We start from the raw sequence: 20275 nt of genomic DNA on the forward strand, positions 1-20275 counted from the left end.
TTGAAAGGTTGATTGATAAGGTAATTAAAATATCTTTAGTAGAAAAATTTGGAAAAATGGCAAGAACTTTGAGTGGATCAACCAGTTGGCCTGCCAAAAGGAAAAAGTAGAGGAGAAGGACTGTAGATTGGCTGAAGCTGGGTTCACACTAGCACATCATTAGTGATGTCACTCCATCAGAGAAAACCAACCAGCTGCTAAATATCCTTTCTTGAGATGTCAGAGTGGTGTTGCCACATAAATCTGTCTCCAGACCGACACCTGAAATAGTTCATGTGAGCCCAGGCTAAGACTACAGTGACTATAGTACCTTGGGATATGCTTTAGGTTTTCAATTAATGTGCATACTATACACTAAGTATTCAAGTTTTCATGTCTTCTTTAGTTATTTAGTTGTAGATAGCTTGTTCTCACTTTGTAACAGATTGAGGATGAGTCTACTCTCTCTCTCTCTCTCTCTCTCTCTCTCTCTCTCTCTCTCTCTCTCTCTGGAAGAAGAAGAAGAAGAAGAAGAAGAAGAAGAAGAAGAAGAAAAGAAACATTTAAGCATATATATATATATATATATATATATATATATATATATATATATATATATATATATATATATATATATATATATATATATATATATATATATATATCTATCTATCTATCTATATATATATATATATATATATATATATATATATATATATATATATATATATATATATATATATATATATATATATATATATATATATATATATATATATATATATATATATATATATATATATATATATATATATATATATATATATATATATATATATATATATATATACTCGTACACACACACACACACACACACACACACACACACACACACACACACACACACACAGATGGTTCAAAGGACAAGCAAGATACATTCTGGAAGGCTTCTGGTAAGTCGTAATTTCTCGTTACACAAAGAAAAGTGTCATATGTTCTGCAATGTAATGCTTGCTTGCTTACTTGATACCATGAGAGAGAGAGAGAGAGAGAGAGAGAGAGAGAGAGAGAGAGAGAGAGAGAGAGAGAGAGAGAGAGAGAGAGAGAGAGAGAGAGAGAGAGAGAGAGAGAGAGAGAGAGAGAGAGAGAGAGAGAGAGAGAGAGAGAGAGAGAGAGAACACCATGCCTTATGGGTGATGTGATACAACTGAGTAGTGACAGACTTGAGGCTTCTGCTAAACATATAACTCAAATATGCAAAGTGTATGACCCGGGTTGAAACAGGATGCCTCTCTCTCTCTCTCTCTCTCTCTCTCTCTCTCTCTCTCTCTCTCTCTCTCTCTCTCTCTCTCTCCCCTTTTCGGGTTATACACGCATTTATTCATGTAATTAATCAAGATGGCTGTTAGAAAGCATAAAACAAATTTGTTTCTTTATTCATGGACTTGAGTGAGTGTAGCCAAAGTCCAGCAGGTGTAGCCCCAAGTTATGAGACTCTCTCATGCACATTTTTTTCCTTTCTCCCTCTCTCCTTCTTGGCTTATACACGTCTTTATTCATATAATTTATTAAGATGGCTGGCTGAAAGCATAAGACGGGTATGTCTGCCTATTTGTGGACTTAATGTAATGGAGCAGGCTTCCTACACCATGTAGCACAACCCTCCAGTCTCTTTGCTTCTCAGAAGCCGACTGGTGGAGGTCCATACGCTATGAGCGATGTCATTGTGGTGCAGTAAGATGTTATTTAAATTAAATTTAAATTTTAAACTACTATCTCAAAATAAACTGCTACAGGGCTTGTGTCCTGGGGCAGAGAGCAGTTCTTTACTGTGCTGCTGTGCTGTGTGGGTAGTGGCGAAGCGGCATATTTATAGGTAAATATGGCACGTAGCGCCAAGTTTGAACTTAGGGTTAGCAAAGGGAACAATATCGAGAGCGCAATTTGATTTTGCAAGTAGACTGCTCATATCTCTGAAAATTCGGAACTCGTTATACTCTGTATACAATATAAAAAAGATAAAACACTAAAGGGGTACAGCAACATGCATAAAACAAAACAGATCTATAGAGTGAGGCAAAATATTGGAATAGTATTGAAAAAAAAAACAAATGTGTAGACAATAAAAGATAAATGGTAAAACATAATTGTAAGCACTGAGTTAAGCAAAAACAAGTGAAAAAAATAATGGTATGGTGTAGTAAAACAGACCTGGTGTGCTCTTGTTGGTGCAGAAGTGAGGAACTTCTGAGAAGGTGAAATGTTGTTCCAGGTTACTCCCAGTCCAACCAGTCTTACTCCCATGCTGCCACCCTTTGTCAGTCCTCATCTCCCTGCCAGCAAGAGCACACCAGATCTGTTTTACTACACTATACCATTATTCTTTCCACTTGTTTTTTGCATAACTCAGTGCCTACAAATGTCTTACCATATAGCTTTATTGACTATACATTTTTTTTTTTTTATTACTATTCAGTGTTTTGCCTCACGTATAGCTCTCTATTTTGTTTTATACATGTTGCTGTACCCTTATGGGTTAGTGTCTTTTACCCTTTTTATATTGTATATGTATTTTGGATTAGTTTATAGTATATATATATATATATATATATATATATATATATATATATATATATATATATATATATATATATATATAAAACCAGAGATATTTCTATCTATCTCTATTTATTTATTTATTCATTTACAAAGTTAATAAAAGCTGTGTAGAGGGCATTGGTGTCCTTAATCATTTCTTGGCACGTTTTCCTTCACCCTTCTTTGGCTTGCCTTTCCCACGCAGTATTCGGAGCCGAATCATCTCTTCTTTGAAATCTTGGTGTTCATCTCGGAAAAGCCCATACTGTGAAGGAAAAAAAAATATTTGCCTTAATTCTCTTATATTACAACATAGGATTAATCTGAGGTGTGGCCCTCTGCCCAGGGTCCCCCCCCCCCCAGGAAATCTCGACTGTATGCAGATAGTGGGTACAGAACTGACTTGCTTATAATGTGCTGTAACTATAATACATAATGTGTCATCGAATGTGGGCATATGAAGGCGTGAGGAAGGGGGGACTGGGCCTGATGGCCCGGGCCGCCCCAAAAAAATATTAGGATAACTAAAATATTTGAAATACCCATGAATTGAGAAAACAAAATATATTTAAGATACCCCTAAAAAGCTAGAGAGCTGGTGAGCAAAGCCGGTCACCACCGCTAGATAGCTCTGGACACTGTTCTCCAAACTTTAAAAAATTCCTCCTCTGTAAGTTCCTTGGGCTTTACTATGCAAAGGTGGATGGGATGCTCAGGCAAGATTTAAATTTTTTTCAGTGTCTGATGTAATTTTTCACCTTCCTGCTCAGCCAGGGCACAACAGCCATGTGCCCAGGGCCCCGCGCTCTTATGGGCCCCGCACTCATCTAACAATCTAACTCGTACAGGGCAGTACCCAGGGAAGGAGGCGCCGGGGGTGTCGGACAACCCCCCCCCCCTCTGCTAAAATGTCAACTTTCTGAGAGTCAAAACAAAAATTGATACCTTTCTGTTGCTTTTCTGGAGAACTCAGGATTTTTTTTATTTATTTTCAGTATTTAAGTTATGGAATCATATATTGAATATTATAGAGCAAGATTTAAAGGCCTAGGAAAAAATCTTTGACCTCATTCCTCACATGCAAGCCGAAAGTGAATTTTAGTGCATGAATGAACAAAATAAAGAAGTTAGCTCTAAAAATACTTCTTGATTAAATAAATAAAAGAAAACAATGTGCACAGCTGATAGGGGACAAGAAGACCCAGTGTTGCCACTTTGTGGGAAATTCCCACAAATTTGTAGGACAGTCTGACGTGGGACTATTTATGGGGAAGGAAAATTTGGCCTTAATCTGCGGAATTTTTTTGTGGGAATTTGTAAAGTTTGTGGGAAATTCTGTGGAATCTACAAAATTTGCAAGAAACTAACTGCTGGCACCATTGCTGTCAACAGATTCAGGCTGGTGTGAGAAGAACCGAAATTAGGGGTGCTGTTGCAAAGGCAATACTCTTGCACAACAGACAGATCAGCTGAGTTTAAACTAATTAGAGACGTCGCAGTCAGCGTTTTGATACCAGATAGCGCTAGAATTTTTAATTCTCGCCGGAAAATAAATACTTTTTGGGGCAAGGTTTTACAAGCTTACAAAGGTCTATTGTTGCACAGTAATGCGTCTGAATTTTAAGTCAATTAATTTTGTGATAACTGACAGCACATGACATTGTTTGAGCCTCTATTCATAATTTCAGATGATATTCTTAAAAGAGCCTATAAATGTATCAAGGCACGCAATCTGTAATTTTCTACTGACCTCAATGGAAGTATACTAATATATACTTGCATTTTCATGTACTAAACAACAGGCAAATCCATTTAATGTAAAGAAAATATAATTTTGTATCAGAGATTTTATTTTTGCAGTACGATCACTATCCTCGGGTACTTGGGCAGCGAGCAAACCAAAACACAAGACCACGCTTACTCGACTAACCTGCACAATGGATACATCACCGCCACAATCATGGACTACAGCGGAATTAAGAAAATTCCTGAAGGAACGAGCTATACCCTATTCTGGATATAGTAAAGCAAAGTAAAGGCCTTTGTATCGGCAGAACTGAGAGGCTATTGTTTACACTTTACACTCCTTCCTAACGGCGCGCGGCGCTTTCTTTAACTGAAGAATCATGATCAAGATAAGTACGTCGTACGTCCGCCAGCGGTGCTGTTCTTTTTTTATTTCACTGATTACTTTCATATACAGGACGTGTCAGTGATATCTGATATTTTTCAACATTCCCAGATAAAATGCACAAGCCGAGGTCAACATCCTTTTATTTTTACTGTTTATACTTACTTAAAAAAAAATCATTACCTATTTTTAGTTTTATCTTATAATTCAATTAACAAAGCCTTATCATACACCAGTAAGTATGAATATTAATATTAAGGGTTATGTTTTTAATTTTAGATACACTTGTGCAGCAATTCATGCTGTACTTTTCCTGCACATCGATTTCAAATTTAGCTAAGACACCCCTTTGCCCCAGGAAATCGGAGACAATTAAAAATGCTGGCGCTGATAGGTATCTACCAGCCTCACTGTGACGTCTCTAATTGGGGGGGCTATTGGTGTTAGGTTTACGTCCACATTTGAAGATGTGGATGATCCTGAAAATTAATGGAGTAACCTTGGACTTCATCAATGCCCAAAAGTTGCCTGCATAATGTAATAGATTTTTGGGCCGAAGTGAGACTCTGCAGGAGAGAAAAGTTTCCCAAATGTTTCAGGTCTTGCAATGGCATTATTACATCTCCCTTTTTTTAAATGCCTATGTGGAAAGAATCTTTTCACAGATGAATGTTGTTCACTCAAAACTGAGAAATCGCCGTTCTGAGAAATTAGTCGAGGCAATACTGAAAATTAGATGGGGACTGTCTCATTACTTTCAGTCATGTGTCAGTTTTGAACCTACTGCTGACATGCTTAAAAATTTCAATGCTGAGAGTTCAGGGGAAGAGGAAGAGGGAGATCAAATCATTGCTTTTTAGTTGCCTTAAATGAAAGGGACAGAAGGTATTTGAAGTTGATGCACTGTCCTAAAGGAAGGAGCTGTTACTTTTTTTAGTCTTTGTTCGGGAAGAAAATTATGGAACACGGAATATTCTTTGTTTTCTTATGTTGATAATTATAAAGTGCAAACTGCATTTTCCTGCTTCTGAGTTTTTTTTTTTTTTTTTTTAGAACTTTGAAAAAACGTATACTTTTGCTGTTCAAAATTAATGGGAATTTTAATGGGATTTTCATTTTTACAAAAGTGGCAACATTGAAAAGACCGGAAAGAGGTTGGGACGCTTCTAATGTAACATGCTGAATTCCATGGTGAGTTTTCCCCCATGGATTTTTGTAGTTTTCATGTATCTTTCCCCTGCAACTGATAGTATATTGTTGTTGAAGATGTCAGAAGTACCGTAATTGTTGGCTCATAAGACGCATGAGCTCATAAGATGCACCCAGTTTTGGGCAAACATTGAAAAAAAAAAAAAAAAAAGTAAATGAGCAGATTTAAGCTGAATATGAAGAGAAGGATTTCACCAGACATTTGAAGACTCTCACATGCATTTAGATCATTATTAGAATTTTTTTCTTTTTTAGGTTGAAAAAAAAGAAAAAGAAAAAAGAAAAAAGTTTCTCATTATTTTCATTTTTTTTTTTTTTTACATGTATGCAAGGTAAGAATGTTAAAAGATAGGTGCAATTTTAATTGTATGAAAGCGTCTTTCCTCAAGGAGTAATGGTATCACACTGTAAAGAACACAGTGAAGCTTGCCCGTGTCACCAGGTTCGGCGTGTAATCGACCGTGTGTTTGTTTTGGTACATGTAATGCATGGTGCATGGTCACTTAGGCAAATTCTTCCTGACTGGTGTCATTCTATGTGAATTACCGGTAAGTATGACCTATTATATATTGTTACCTTGAAAGAAAGTCGTTTTGTGGTGTAGTACCAATCATCACTTTGTTTACATGTGCAAAGATGTCTGAGGTTTGATTTTAGAGCCTCTGTTGCCATAGACTTACCACCAACCACTGCCTCAATGCTGAACCTTGGCCTCATAGGATGCAGGCTCATTTCCTGAGAATTTTTTTGGGGGAGAAAAGGTGCATCTTGTGAGCCATCAAATACAGTATATAAATAGGTCATTCCATAAAAATAGAAGTTCAACTTTGGCCAAATCTTAATGTATTACTGGATAGAGTGTTTTTACTGGCATGGCGGCGTGGGTGCTGATGACGGAGAATCATCTTTCCACCCACACCTTTATAGTTGTATTTCTTCATCTCCGCTTTGTATGATATTCTACTCATAGATTGTACCTTTCTGTTTCTCACTTTACCAACAGAATTCATGTCAAAAGCCATACTATGTAGATGCATTATTATCGCATTGCATCATTGCCGCCAGAATAGCCTAGATGGCCTGGTGCATCGAATCTGAAAATACAGTTACGCTACACCATCTGGAATCCAGTGTGGCGGCACAAAGCCTACTATCATCAACATTCTTCTCTGCACCGATCCTAGCTTTCCTATATTCATTTTATAATATGGATATCAAAACTGCACAGAATAGTCAAGGTGGAGCCTGACTAGTGCCAAAATATAATAAAGAATAACTTCAGCCTATGCCTCAGTATTTCTACTTCTAACACTCCTGGAAATTAACCTGAATAGGTACTCAGATTACCTGGTTTCTAACCTCACTACATTCTTCTAGGACTAAAAGGTGTACACCTACACCCCCAGGGCCCGAATATTAGCTGCAGCATCCAGCAGATCATCACTGCCACCACTACCATTACTACTACTATCACTACTACTACTACTACTGGCTGTCATCTCTCTGGCAACTACTATAATACGTATTTGATCTTGTAGTAGTTCCTCGGTGCAACTACTGCAATACGGTATTTGGCCTTGTAGCAGTTCCTTAGTAGTATTACTTCTACAAATTATTATTATTATTATTATTATTATTATTATCATTATTATTATTATTATTATTATTATTATTGCTATCATTGCTATTACCTTCATTATTAGTATTACCTATGTATTATTATTATTATTATTATTATTATTATTATTATTATTATTATTATATTATTATTATTATATTATTATTATTATTATTATTATTATTATTATTATTATTATTATTGTTATTATCATTATTATTGATACTGATAATAATGTTGTTCTTACTATTGTTATTATTGCCATTATATTATTATTATTATTATTATTATTATTATTATTATTATTATTATCATTATCATTATCATTGTTATTATTATTATTATTGTTATTGTTGTTATTGTTATTGTTATTATTGTTATTGCTGTTATTATTACATATTGTTATTGCTGTTATCATCATTATTATTGTTGTTGTTGTAAGTAGTAATAGTAGCAATAGTAGATATAGTGGTAGAAGCAGCAGCAGTGACAGTATAATGATAGTGGAGATCTGAGCCCTTCATAGTCTCTCAAGGCTTAAAATGTTTAAATTAAAAACAACTATATATGTTTCTATCCCAGACATGTAAAAATTAAAAGGGCATGCTTCCTCATTCTTGTGTGTATAAGGCAAATAATATAAGGGATGAAAGTAAAGGGCTGGGGATATGAAGTAGTGTCTTTTAAAAGGTGTGTTCTGTACCTTGTGTTGGTGGACATAATAGTATCATTGGATTTTGATGTGCATCTCGTGTGTGTGTGAAAATGTTGTTGTTTCATGTAGTCGTGAATTTATTTTTTTATTTATTTATTTTTTTATTTATTTATTTTTTTTTTTTTGGGTGTTTTGGTTATCCATGAATTGTTTTGTTTTGTGGTTTTCTGAGTTACTAAGAGTGAGTTATTAAGTTACTGACATCTCATCCTATAATTTGGTTCTCTTTGTTACAATTGCATTTACAGCCATGAGTCATCACAACAGTCACAGCATCTTCTTACACAATCACAAAGAAGCAAATGAAGATAATGAGCTTCTTCAAGCCAAAAGTGCCCAAGAAGAGTAACAACAAGGTGGAGCCAACGCCAAGCACTTCGACTGCTGCTTCTGATAGCCAACATGAGCCCAACACGGAGGATGGAGAAGGGATTCGTGCCCTTTCGAGTGGCACACTACCCGCTCCAGTGGACATTACCAATATGGTGAGGAATAAGAGGGCAATGGATGCAGAGAAACTCGCCGTCATTAATCAGAAGGCCCCATCTGTTGAGACACTGCCTTATACCTACAAAGGCAACCATAAGAGGCAATTTCAACCCAGATGGTGCTTCACATATCCATGGCTCAAGTACTCAGCTTCACAGATAGGTGGCTATTGCATCGCCTGTTTTGTTCAACACAGATACAGCTGGGACTGGTGGACAGACAAGGCTAGGAACCCTCATTTTGCAGCCAATGATTAAATACAAGAAAGCCACTGACTTGCTTTGCAGCCATAAATGTAATGCTTACCACAGGATCACTATGGTGAAAATGGAAGTTTGTGGACACTGTCCATCACCCAACAAGGGCTAATGATGCCATTATTTACAGAAAGAGGAAGGAGCAGATCGAAAGCAACAGACACCTGCTTGTTCCAGTAACTGAAACAGTATTATTCTGTGGCCACAATATGCTGCCTCTATTATCTGACTGTTGCAAGCATAACAGGAGGTGTGTTCAGAGTGTTGCTGTGCTATCAAATCAAGGTGGGGGCAATGAACTCAAGCGCCTCCTCACAAGTACTGCTAAAAACTCAAAGCTGATTAGCAAGATGATTCATGATGAATTAATCAGTATTGCAGGTGAGTGACACTGCAATACAAAAAAAAAAAAATATATTCTTTGCTGAATAATAGTAGGCCTCATATCTTACAAATAAGAAAAGTTTTAGAGCAAATGAAGGAGTTGAATTCTTTTGTCTGTATTAAAACAAATTACCATCTGTTTAAAAAGAAACTAATAAAATGTTATAAAGTAGTTGCTATATTTGTTGGCGTATTAAAAAAAAATGACGTTTGCCATGCTCATGGACGAGATGATGGATGTATCAGGCAAACAACAGGCCACTATCATCATTCAGCACTTTGAAGAGAAAATAAGGGAAGACTTCCTTGCCTTTGTGTATGCCCAAGACCTCACCAGTAAAAGTTTAACCTGGCTCCTTTTGTGCACTGTTGAAGACCTCAGATTGGGCATGGCCAAGTGCAGGGGACTTGGTTTCAATGGAGCAAGTGCTACGACAGGAAAATTCAAAGGGTGTGCCGCAGTACTCATGAAGAACTACACCCTGGCCAAGCCAATCCATTGCTTTAACCACCAGCTGAATGTAGTACTGACGAAGGCGTGTGACATCAAGGAAAGGAAGATCACTCTTCAAACACTGATTAAAGTGTACAACTTTCTTCATTCTTCAAATATGCACTCTCTCCGCTTCACAGAGGTTGTCAAGCTTATCTCAGCCAAGCGCCAAAAGCTTGGTCCCCTGTGCCCCACCAGGTGGATTGAGAGGCATGATGCAGTGCTGGTTTTCATTGAATTTCTTCCTGTCTTCACTGCTTTTCTCGAGGAAGAACTTGATGCATCCGCTGGGCTCCTCATCTCCATATGTGATCCTCATTTTCTCATTGGACTGGTTGTAATGGAGTGTATGTTTGCGCATACTTTCAAGCCAAGCCAAACTCTTCAGAGAAAAGATGGCGACCTATGCCATGATTCGTGGCATTGAGACCATTCTTGCCAAGTTCAGAGCATATGTGGAGAACCATTTCCATGACATGTTCATGAAAGTGGAAGGGCTTTTGGTTGAGGTGGGGTCATCGCATGACACCATCCCTGTGCCACAACTCTGTGGATGACAGATCCAGCAATCAAATGTTCCATGCAAGAATGCAGAGGAGTACTATCAGCAGGCAGTGTACATTCCATTCGTGAACCACATCTTGGCTGAGTTGAAGAGTTGGTTCTATGACAACACAGTGCCTGTTGATGGCTCATAAGACGCACCTTTTCTCCAAAAGTCTCAGGAAATGAGCCTGCATCCTATGAGGCCAAGGTTCAGCAATGAGGCAGTGGTTGGTGGTAAGTCTATGGCAACAGAGGCTCTAAAATCAAATCTCAGACATCTTCACACATGTAAAGAAAGTGATGATTGGTACTACACCACAAAACAACTCTTTCTTTCAAGGTAACAATGTATAATAGGTCATACTTACCGGTAATTCACATAAAATGACACAAGTTAGGAAGAATTTGCCTAAGTGACCATGCACCACGCATTGCATGTACCAAAACAAACATGCGGTCAGTTACACGCAGAACCCAGTGACACGGGCAAGCTTCATTGTATTCTCTACAGTGTGATGCCATTACTCCTTGAGGTAAGATACACTTTCGTACAATTAAAACTGCACCTATCTTTTAACATTCTTATGAACAAACTTCATTACCCCTGTAGTCTTTCACAGTCACTGCTGATGCCATATGCCAGGTACATGTTTACATCTCACAACAGGATTGGTACAAAGGCTGCTAGAAAATATTAAAGTTTTTAAATGCAAAATATTGGTATCTAATAATGATCTAAATGCATGTGAGAGTCTTCAATATGTCAGGTGAAATCCTTCACTTCATATTCGGAGCTTAAATCTGCTTATTTATCTTTTTTTTTTTTTTTTCAAGGTCTGCCAAAACTGGGGGGTGTCTTATGAGCCCATGCATCTTATGAGCCATCAAGTACAGTAGCTCCTCAATGGCCCTGAAATGGATGTTGCACCTGTGCCTCAAGCAGTGAAGCTCTATGAGCTCAACATCAAATCCCTGACACTCGTGAAGGCAGAAACAGAGTGCTGGGCATTATCTGTTCCAGTCTTCCAAACTATCAAAGAAGTCCAGGCACATGCCAGCACCAGCATGTTCCCCAATCTTGCCATTCTCTTGAAAACTCTGTTGACACTTCCAGAACATATATGTAACTCTTTTTGTAAAGGTTAGGTTTGTAATTTATATGTGACCTGTATTATGATCACCCAATTGCTGCTTACATATCAACGCAGAACCCATGGTCTTTTCACACTGAAAATACTGAAAACCTATCTGAGAAGTATTGTCTGCCAAGAGCGTCCGAACGGGTTTGCCCTCGTCTGTGTCCACAATGACATCCCTATTTCAGTCGAGTGATAAGCAAATTCAGTGAAAAAACCCACCAACTACTCTGCTTAGTGGGGCACTTGTTGAGTACTTGGGAATTTGTATTTAAATCAGACAATCTTCACAAATGTGTTACCTCAATCCCATGTAAAAGAAGCCCTATAAAAATTCCTTTTTATCTTCAGCTGTGTCTAATTTTACATATTAACTCTATCCCTATAAGAATTCTTTTTTTATCTTCAGCTGTGTCCAATTTTACATATTAACTCTTTTGGTAAAGGTTAGGTTTGTAATTTATATATGACCTGTATTATGATCACCCAATTGCTGCTTACATATCAAAATAAACATTTTGTTTTCATTGAAGGCTTGTGTGGTGACGATTTCTACCTGTTCAGATCTGCTTTTTCAATGGTCGGATGTTCAATTTGAACTGTTTCTTCTTATTGCTTGCCAGCTTAAATATTGATTGCACTTCATATATAGACACAAGAAAAATTTATTTGTCACATATATCTTGATTGTTTGGAAGCTGCAGATTTTTAAGCAAAGAACTGCCATCACTATCCACTAGTCTTTACTGTCTTGAGGCTGCCACTAACTTATGAAATTTTACCATCGCCCCCCGCCAAAAAAAAAAAAAAAAAAAAGATTTTTTAGATCCATTCCTGTTTACCCCTGCCCCTTCATAATGAGACTGTTCTCTACTCTGCACTTACTCCAATCCCTAGACCACAGTAGATGCAGGGTACTTCCTGTGGAATACCCCACACTCTAGTCATTCCTCTTTTATTCAGTGCTCTCTTCACACAGTTCATCCACTCCAAGTGAGGCCTTCCTCTTAAGGCAAAATTGACTTCCTCTGCAAAAGTCAAAATTGACTGAGCACAGCAATCCCAAATAACATGATTTTGTTATCATTAGATTAACAGCAAGCTGTGTTCAGTATCTGGTCTGGGTTAAGAGATCATATCAACTATGTCCTACACTATACAAATATTAAGTTAACTCAGCATGGAGAAAAGCATAAAATTTCTTAGCCCAATCAGACACTGAGCACAGTTTGCTTTTAATCTATATGATCATGACATAAAACCGTTATTTGGGATTGCTGTGCTCAACACTGTCTACGTTTTCAGCTGTCCTCCTCTTGGGTGGTAAGTTGCTATGCTGTAAGACATTTTCACTGAAATGCTCTGCTTGGGACATGTAACACCTGGTATTGGTCCATCACACAGTTCTGATCCTGTTTTAGGACTGCTCTTGGGCAGCATAATGATGCAGGGAATTCAAGTAGCTATGATTAGGATTAGGAAGTACAGCATCCCCCAGAGTTTCACAGTATCCAAGTGAGGGGTGTCTCACTATCGTGGCAGATGTAATGGTGCTTCACTGCCAAATCACTCCAGATGTAAGGATAAAACACACACACTCACAGTTTTAGATGTAATAGCACTGCACCACCACACTTTTATATGTGAGGACAAAAAAACACACACACAGTTTTAGATGTGATGGTGATACATTGCCACACCACCAGGATACTAGACATAATGCACCATCCCCTGTATACACCAGACCAAATGCACCACCAACCTAGTGTGAATGCACCAACTCTGGTTCAAATGCACTGACTGTTGTAAAAAATGGAAGACTCATTCACCACAGAGTTAGTTACCACAATGTAGTAATAAATAAATACAGCATCATACAGCAAATATTTATTATTCTTTATACATTGAAGTTCTGGCAGGCTATTTCAGTTGTCATCAAATAAAATCTTCTCCAGGGTCTGCTAATTCACTGCATTTCTTTAGGTACTGGTTAACAGGTAAAGTCTTCTCCAGCATCTGATAATTCATTGCATTTCCTTAGGTATTCTGATGTAATAATGTCATGATTTTTCATATGTCCACAGTTACTTGAACTTTTGCTGCTTAGAGTTGGTTTTCTTACTCAGGATCCTACATATTTTTTTCTGTGTGCTTAGCCTTAATTGTAGAGGGAGTAACTTTGCCTCATCATTTTAGTGTTAATTAGCAGGTAGAGATTCATCCCATTAGTGGAGGGGTTGTGATTTAGGCAATGGTGCCAACCCTTAACTTTGTTATTCATCCTCACTACTCTATTATACAGACCAGTTAGAAGGTGGATGTGATGTGGTGGCTATCCATGTCTTTTCAAGGCATTTCAGTGGGCATTTTTTTTTTATTAGATTTTTGTTGCCCTTGGCCAGTATCCTTCCTACATAAAAAAAAAAAAAAAAAAAAAAAGTTGAGTTTATGGAGCTGTGCATAAGCAGTCTGAGCCTGAGGCCATCTGCCTTTCAGCTGGTTAAAAGCATTATTGATATGAGAGTGGAAGGTTGGGCAGTGACATGAAATGATGTATACAGGTTGTAACACGAGTTTCTGCAGATACTGCGAGAGGTGAAAGTACAGGTTATTCTAAGTCGAAAATGTTCTTTGCACATATGCATTTTGAGGCCTTGTTTAGCCATGTTGTGAAATTCAAGTGTGGTTGGGTGACATACAATGGCTGGGACAGACGGATAACCATGGCAGGGAAACACCCTGTCCATACACTCCACATTACCTTAAGTTATGCAATACAATCTGAACACATTCACTCACTATCTCAGTGGGTTCTGCGTGTGACTGACTAGCAATCAGCTGATTTGCTGCTAGCCTCTCTTCTTCCCACTCCCTGTCCGGTCAGGCAATGCATGGTGCTGCTATGCAGCCTATTATTTTATTTATCGTTCATTACATCCATACCATCATTGTGTAATGTTTACTGGTAAATCACCTCCACGTTGCTATCATTCGTCTTGTTATGGGATACTGTAAACCTCCAAAACTTGTAGAAATCATGACTGAATAATTAACAATTTCACTAACTGACAATCAGGTTTACATATCACACCTCAGATACCCACCTGGCTCGTCTGTTGTATCTGTCAAAAGGCCACACTTGAATTTCACACCATGGCTAAACAACCACTCAAAATGCATATGTGCATAAAACAATTTTTACTTAGATTAAGCTGTACTTTAAGCTGTAGCAATATCTGCAAAAACTTGTGTTACACCCTGTGTAATTATGGACAGAAAGTTAATGAACATATGCTGAGTACAGCCCATATTCTTTAACTTTGTTGAACACAATTTATGCCCCATGAAACTAGCACCCAAACACAGGAATATACAATAAAGACTTATGAAGAGTCTTCCACAAAGCCCATTCAAAATCTACTATAATCTTTTCAACCATGATGTCAGATGAGAAAAGTTCCATAATACCATCCAGGACAACTACTCGTATGTAAATTGTGGTCTTTTGCCATGACACAACTACAAATAATAGCACACTTACTTTATACAATCACCAGACTTGATGTGGCTATGAATACTGACAAGCTGCACAAATGGTTCCCTGACAACTTTAAAAGTTCCACCAATGACTCAAATCTTGGACTTGCTCAAAAAGGAAAGCTGGAGAGAACTAAATGTCAAGTGATGGTGACCTTCATGGTGAATATCTTGTTCAAGAAAATCACTTGGGATATGAGCAGTAGCACTCTTGAGTTCCATCCAACTGGATGGAACTCTTTGAGTTCCATCCAGTTAGATGTTTTGGTTGTAACTGTTGTTGGGCATGTTTGGCATTTCTATGATGGATATTTTTGGCAGTTCAACTTCATCATCTGCAACTGTCAAGAGTGTATCTGTAACAGTCTTCTCTTAAGATTTACAGATGTCTTCCTTGGGTGCTGCTTTAACTAGAGATATGGCTTATGCTCAAAGTTGTGCCCCTGGGTTGCCTCCATGGTTGTATCCCTTGGGATCTCTGGTAAAGGTGTCACTATGCTGACTGACACTAGCAAAACACCTGGACCCATATTCTTCATAGTGCTTATAGTTGACCCTAGCTAACTGTCATAGTTAACAGAATTTATGACTGTTAGTCTTATGGCCATCTGAAGTTGTCATTCATATCTCAATCACTGTCTGCTGCTAAAACACAAGTTCACAATTTGTTAATTTTAAATGTGTACAATGAAATAGGTTCTTGGCATTAATTCCTTGAATTTAAATTGTTTTGACTTCATATTACAACTTCTAAGAAGGTTAGACAAAATAAAATAGGAATTTGTTTTAAGAAAATCCACTGAAACATATTCCTGTTGAAAAATGTGTCAACAAAATTTAATGTAGTACAACTACAACCCTCAACTGGTATTGTATACGGATGGACAAAGCATGATGCTGTGTGAATATTCCTCAGTTTTCCCAAAGCTGAAGGAGCTATATAGAGGTCTTCAAGGGAAGGAACCCCAAGCTAAGTGCCTGTGCAAAAAGAAACCAGACTAGACAGACATGTGCAAGGCTGCTCCACCTTCTGTCAAATCATCATGCAGTCACAGCAACCTAGTGGTTGGTAATGGGTAGGAGCTGTGCTAGGTACTGTCCTGTCTAAAACAGTAGTCTATTGACTGTATTAAACAGTACAGTGGTCAAATGAGTGTTCGAAGAAAGCTCTGTGAATGGGTAGAGGCTGGTTTATTCACAACTGATGATGACAATGAAAAGTTTTATTGGATTCAGCTCTGAAGAAAAGACTTGTAGATACAATTATGCACAGAAGTGTTAATGCTGGAGAATATGTTGAATTATATGAATGAGAAACTGGAAGAAATGGAATTGAAGAATGGTGCTGCAATGGAGAACCAAGATTTAAAAAAAGAGGTATGCAGAGTTGGAAAAAGAAATTTTGTAACCTGCAAGTAAATGTAGAAGATGAGGAAAAAGTCAAAGCCAATGAGAAAACAGGATTTTGCATGAAAACAATGCTGAGCTTGGAAAGGCTCAGGAATTAAAAAATGTGTTCAATTTATTAAGATCATGGAGAAAGAAGTAAAAGAAGAAGCAGTACCAAAACTGTGCTTAAAGTAATTAAAGAGGAGGGCCTTATAAGGAAAAGTAGAAAGGAAAAAATGTGTAATTGCCTTCGGATTAAAGGAGAGTGATATCAAAGAAGCATGAGGGAGAAACAGGAAAGGAAGACTTCTGAGAAATTAGCTAAAGAGATGCAAGAGGAGGGAAGTAAGTGGGGATGAAGAAATTGAGGAGGTGCACAAAATTGGTAAATAAAGTGGAACCTTGGTTCTTGAACTTAATTTGTTCCTGAAAGCTGTTCAAAATCCAAAATGTTCGGAAACCGAAACTATTTTCCCCATAGGAATCAATGTAAAATAGATTAATCCATTCCTGAACACCTGTCCACCCTAAGTGGCTAATGACCAATGTTCCCAATGCTAAGATGGCTGCTCCACAACATCTCCAGCTCAGAAATTATTTATCCAGAAAGGACATACTCAATGAGCCTAGTGACACAAAACTCATCAGGAGACACTGTTTAGACTGTGCAAGTATTCTCTTAGTCACCAATCAAGTGAGGGAAGCCTTACAGAGTGACACAGAAAGGAGCAACTCACTGCTGAAATGAAGGTCATCATAACAACCACACATCTTGCTGCTGAAAAAAGCTGCTGGGAAAATCCAGCTGTGCAGTAGTGATGGCATTGTGGGTCATAGAAAGAACCACAGGTGGAACAGGATTACTCCTGAGCACCAAAAACTATTTGTTTACATTGGCTCTTCAACGAGATCACATTTAACTTATTTCAAAGATTGAATTACTGTCACCCATTGTGGCTCCCTCCAAATATATAAAATTGGAGGAAATATTTATAGAAACTATAAACTAGTAATAAACAGCAGTTTTTGTTTTTTCTTTTAATATTTGCAATCAAGTAACTTTCTTCAAGAATCAAATTATTGTATGGCAACTGAAGCAATTATGAGTTCAAAATTTTGTTTGAAAAGGGAAGTGTTCAGTAACTGAGGTTCAACCACCAATTAAAAATGAGGTTCAGATTGTAAATTGCAGCAGAAGAAGTGTTGTCTAGGACATGGAAATTGGCAAGAAGAGATCAATACAAGAATGTCTGGGTGAAAAAGAGACATAAATGAACAAGACAGAGCTAAGATAAATGAACTGCTGAATGAAGCCAAAGCAAAAAAATGTGACCAGAACAAAAATAGAGGAGTTTTACTGGAGGGTCACAGACATGAAGGAAATAGTATGTGAGGGTGGCAGAGAGGAGAAGCAAGAGCTAAAATTGTCATATACAAATGTGAATGGGGTGATGTCTGGACTACTAGAGTTAAATGACTATTTGGAAGGATACAAATCAGATATTATGGGGATCACTAAGACCAAATTAAGTGATACATTCAAGAATCTCACAATAAGTGGTGTAAGATACAATACATGGAAGAGAAATAGAAAACATAAAGAAGACAGTGGAGTGGTGGTGTTGGTGAACAAGGACCTAGTGGTTGATGAGGTGGCTTATGTTAAGGCAGCACAGAGGTGTTGTGGGTGGGGATAAGGAAGAGAAGAGGAGAGAGGAGAGACTGCAGTTGTATACATTCCACCAAAAAACAAAATCATGAAGTACTGGAGATTATGAAAAAATGTTACTGGATATAAATGAACATATGGAAGATTTGATTGCAAAGTGATGATATAGTCTTCATACAGGATTTCAGCTGTAAGGTGTGTTGAAAGGGCTGATCAACAGAAGGAAATGAACTATCGTGGGAAGACAGATTGCTGAAATTAGTAATGGGGCAATATTCTGACACAGTGGGTGGAGAAAATATGAGATTCAGAACAAATGAGGAACCCTCAATATTGAATCTATTGTTCACAAAAGAACCCAAAATTATTGAAGATTTCAACCACAGGACCCCAATGGGGAAGTGACCTATTTTACTTGAGTTTGGAATGAAAGAGGAAATGGAAGTAGGAAGGAAGGATGGCTATAGAAAAGGTAGGTGGAATTATAGTAAGACAAATTTCACTGAATTAAGGAAATACTCTGAGGAGATTGACTGGAGTAAATTTGATAAAGCAAAGAAGGTAGAAGAAAAGTGAATAGTTTTTCTCGAGATAAGAGTATATAATGAAGGAACAGAGAGGTACATGCCAAAGACATCTACATAAGAATTTAGAGACTGGTTTAATATAACACGTGAGGAGGTGAGAGCAAAAAAAAAAAGGACATGGAATAGATGGAGAATAAAAGAAGTGACCAGTGGAAGAAATATGTGGATGAGAGGAATAAAAATATACAAATACACAGGGAGAAGAGAAATTCTGAAAAAGAACATCATAGACAAATGTAAACACCAACCAAAATTATTCTACTTATATGTGAATGGGAAGTTAAAGAACAAAGTTGGAATAAATAAACTATAAGTTGATGGAGTGGTATATGAAGAGACAGGAAGGATGGTTGAAGTGATGAATAACTGTTTCCAGAAGATTCTTACAAGAAAGAGTGGTTTTCACGAGCAGGAGCATATGGAGGTAACTGACGTAGTGTTCAGTGAAATAAATGTTGCAGTGCAGGAGGTGAAAAAGATAATGGAAGATCAAAATAAAAGGAAGGCAGGATGTCCAGATGAGATATCAAATTGGATATCAAAGGAGTGTAGTCAACAGCTAGATGAAAAGATCCACAGAATCATAATACATTCATTACAAAAAGGAAAGGTCCCAATGAACTGGAAAAGAGCAGACATAGTGCTGATTTTCAAGGGAAGAAATAAGGAGGACCTTTCAAACTACAGACCAGTGTCATTATCAAGTGTTGTGGCTCAGATATGCAAAAGAGTTATAAAAGACAAATGGATCAAGTATTTGGAAGAAAACAACATATTGACAAACAGACAATTTGGTTTACAAGGAAGAAAATCATGTACTGCAAATCTATTGAGTTTCTATTCATAAGTTATAGACATTGTGAAGAAGGAAGACTGTATTTATTTGGATCTCAAAAAAGCATTCAACAAAGTACCACATAGGAGGCTGTTATGGAAGCTGAAGATTTTTGGAGGACTGTGAGGGGGCTGCTAAAGTGGATGGAGGCAGAGGGATGAGAACAGTAATCAAGGATCAAAGGTCAGCCTGGAAGAAAGTTTCAAGTGTTTGTTATGTACATTAATGATATTCCAGAAGAAATAGCCAGTTACATAAGCTTATTTACAGATGACACCAAGTTAATGAGAAAAACAGAAAGAGGAAAACTGCACAGCACTCCAATGGGACTTAAACAAGATCTGGCAGTGGAACCAAAAGCAGCAGATGGAATTCAAAGCAGAGAAAATACAGTGCAATAGAATTTGGCAAGAGTACCAAGAGACAGATGGAATTATTCATTGAGGAATGAGAGAATCAGCAAAAGAATAGAAGAAAAGACCTTTGAGTAATAATTAGTGATAAGCTGTTACCAGAGAAACACATAAACAAGATTACAGGCAAAACATATAACTTATTGAGAAAATTAAGGACAGCATTTATATATCTAGATGAAGAAATTATAAAGAAATATATCAGAAGATTGGGAGGGATACTGGATGTTAGAAGGGAGCTTGATGTTAGGAAAGCTATGAGACCAGATCAAGTAAATGGATGAATATTA

The 20275-nt window shown here is 37.4% G+C and overlaps 1 protein-coding gene across 1 annotated transcript in view; it reads right to left on the reverse strand.

Annotated features, from left to right (window-relative positions):
- Positions 1–1399: 1399 nt before the first annotated feature.
- LOC135114291 (small ribosomal subunit protein mS33-like) overlaps positions 1400–20275 on the reverse strand; it is a 59414-nt gene continuing 40538 nt past the window's right edge. Inside the window, 1 exon segment of the mRNA XM_064030180.1 lies at positions 1400–2842. Coding sequence (XP_063886250.1) covers positions 2729–2842 — 114 coding nt within the window. The 3' untranslated portion in view covers positions 1400–2728.

This window comes from Scylla paramamosain, chromosome 27, assembly GCF_035594125.1.
Source record: "Scylla paramamosain isolate STU-SP2022 chromosome 27, ASM3559412v1, whole genome shotgun sequence".
Classification (NCBI taxonomy): domain Eukaryota; kingdom Metazoa; phylum Arthropoda; class Malacostraca; order Decapoda; family Portunidae; genus Scylla; species Scylla paramamosain.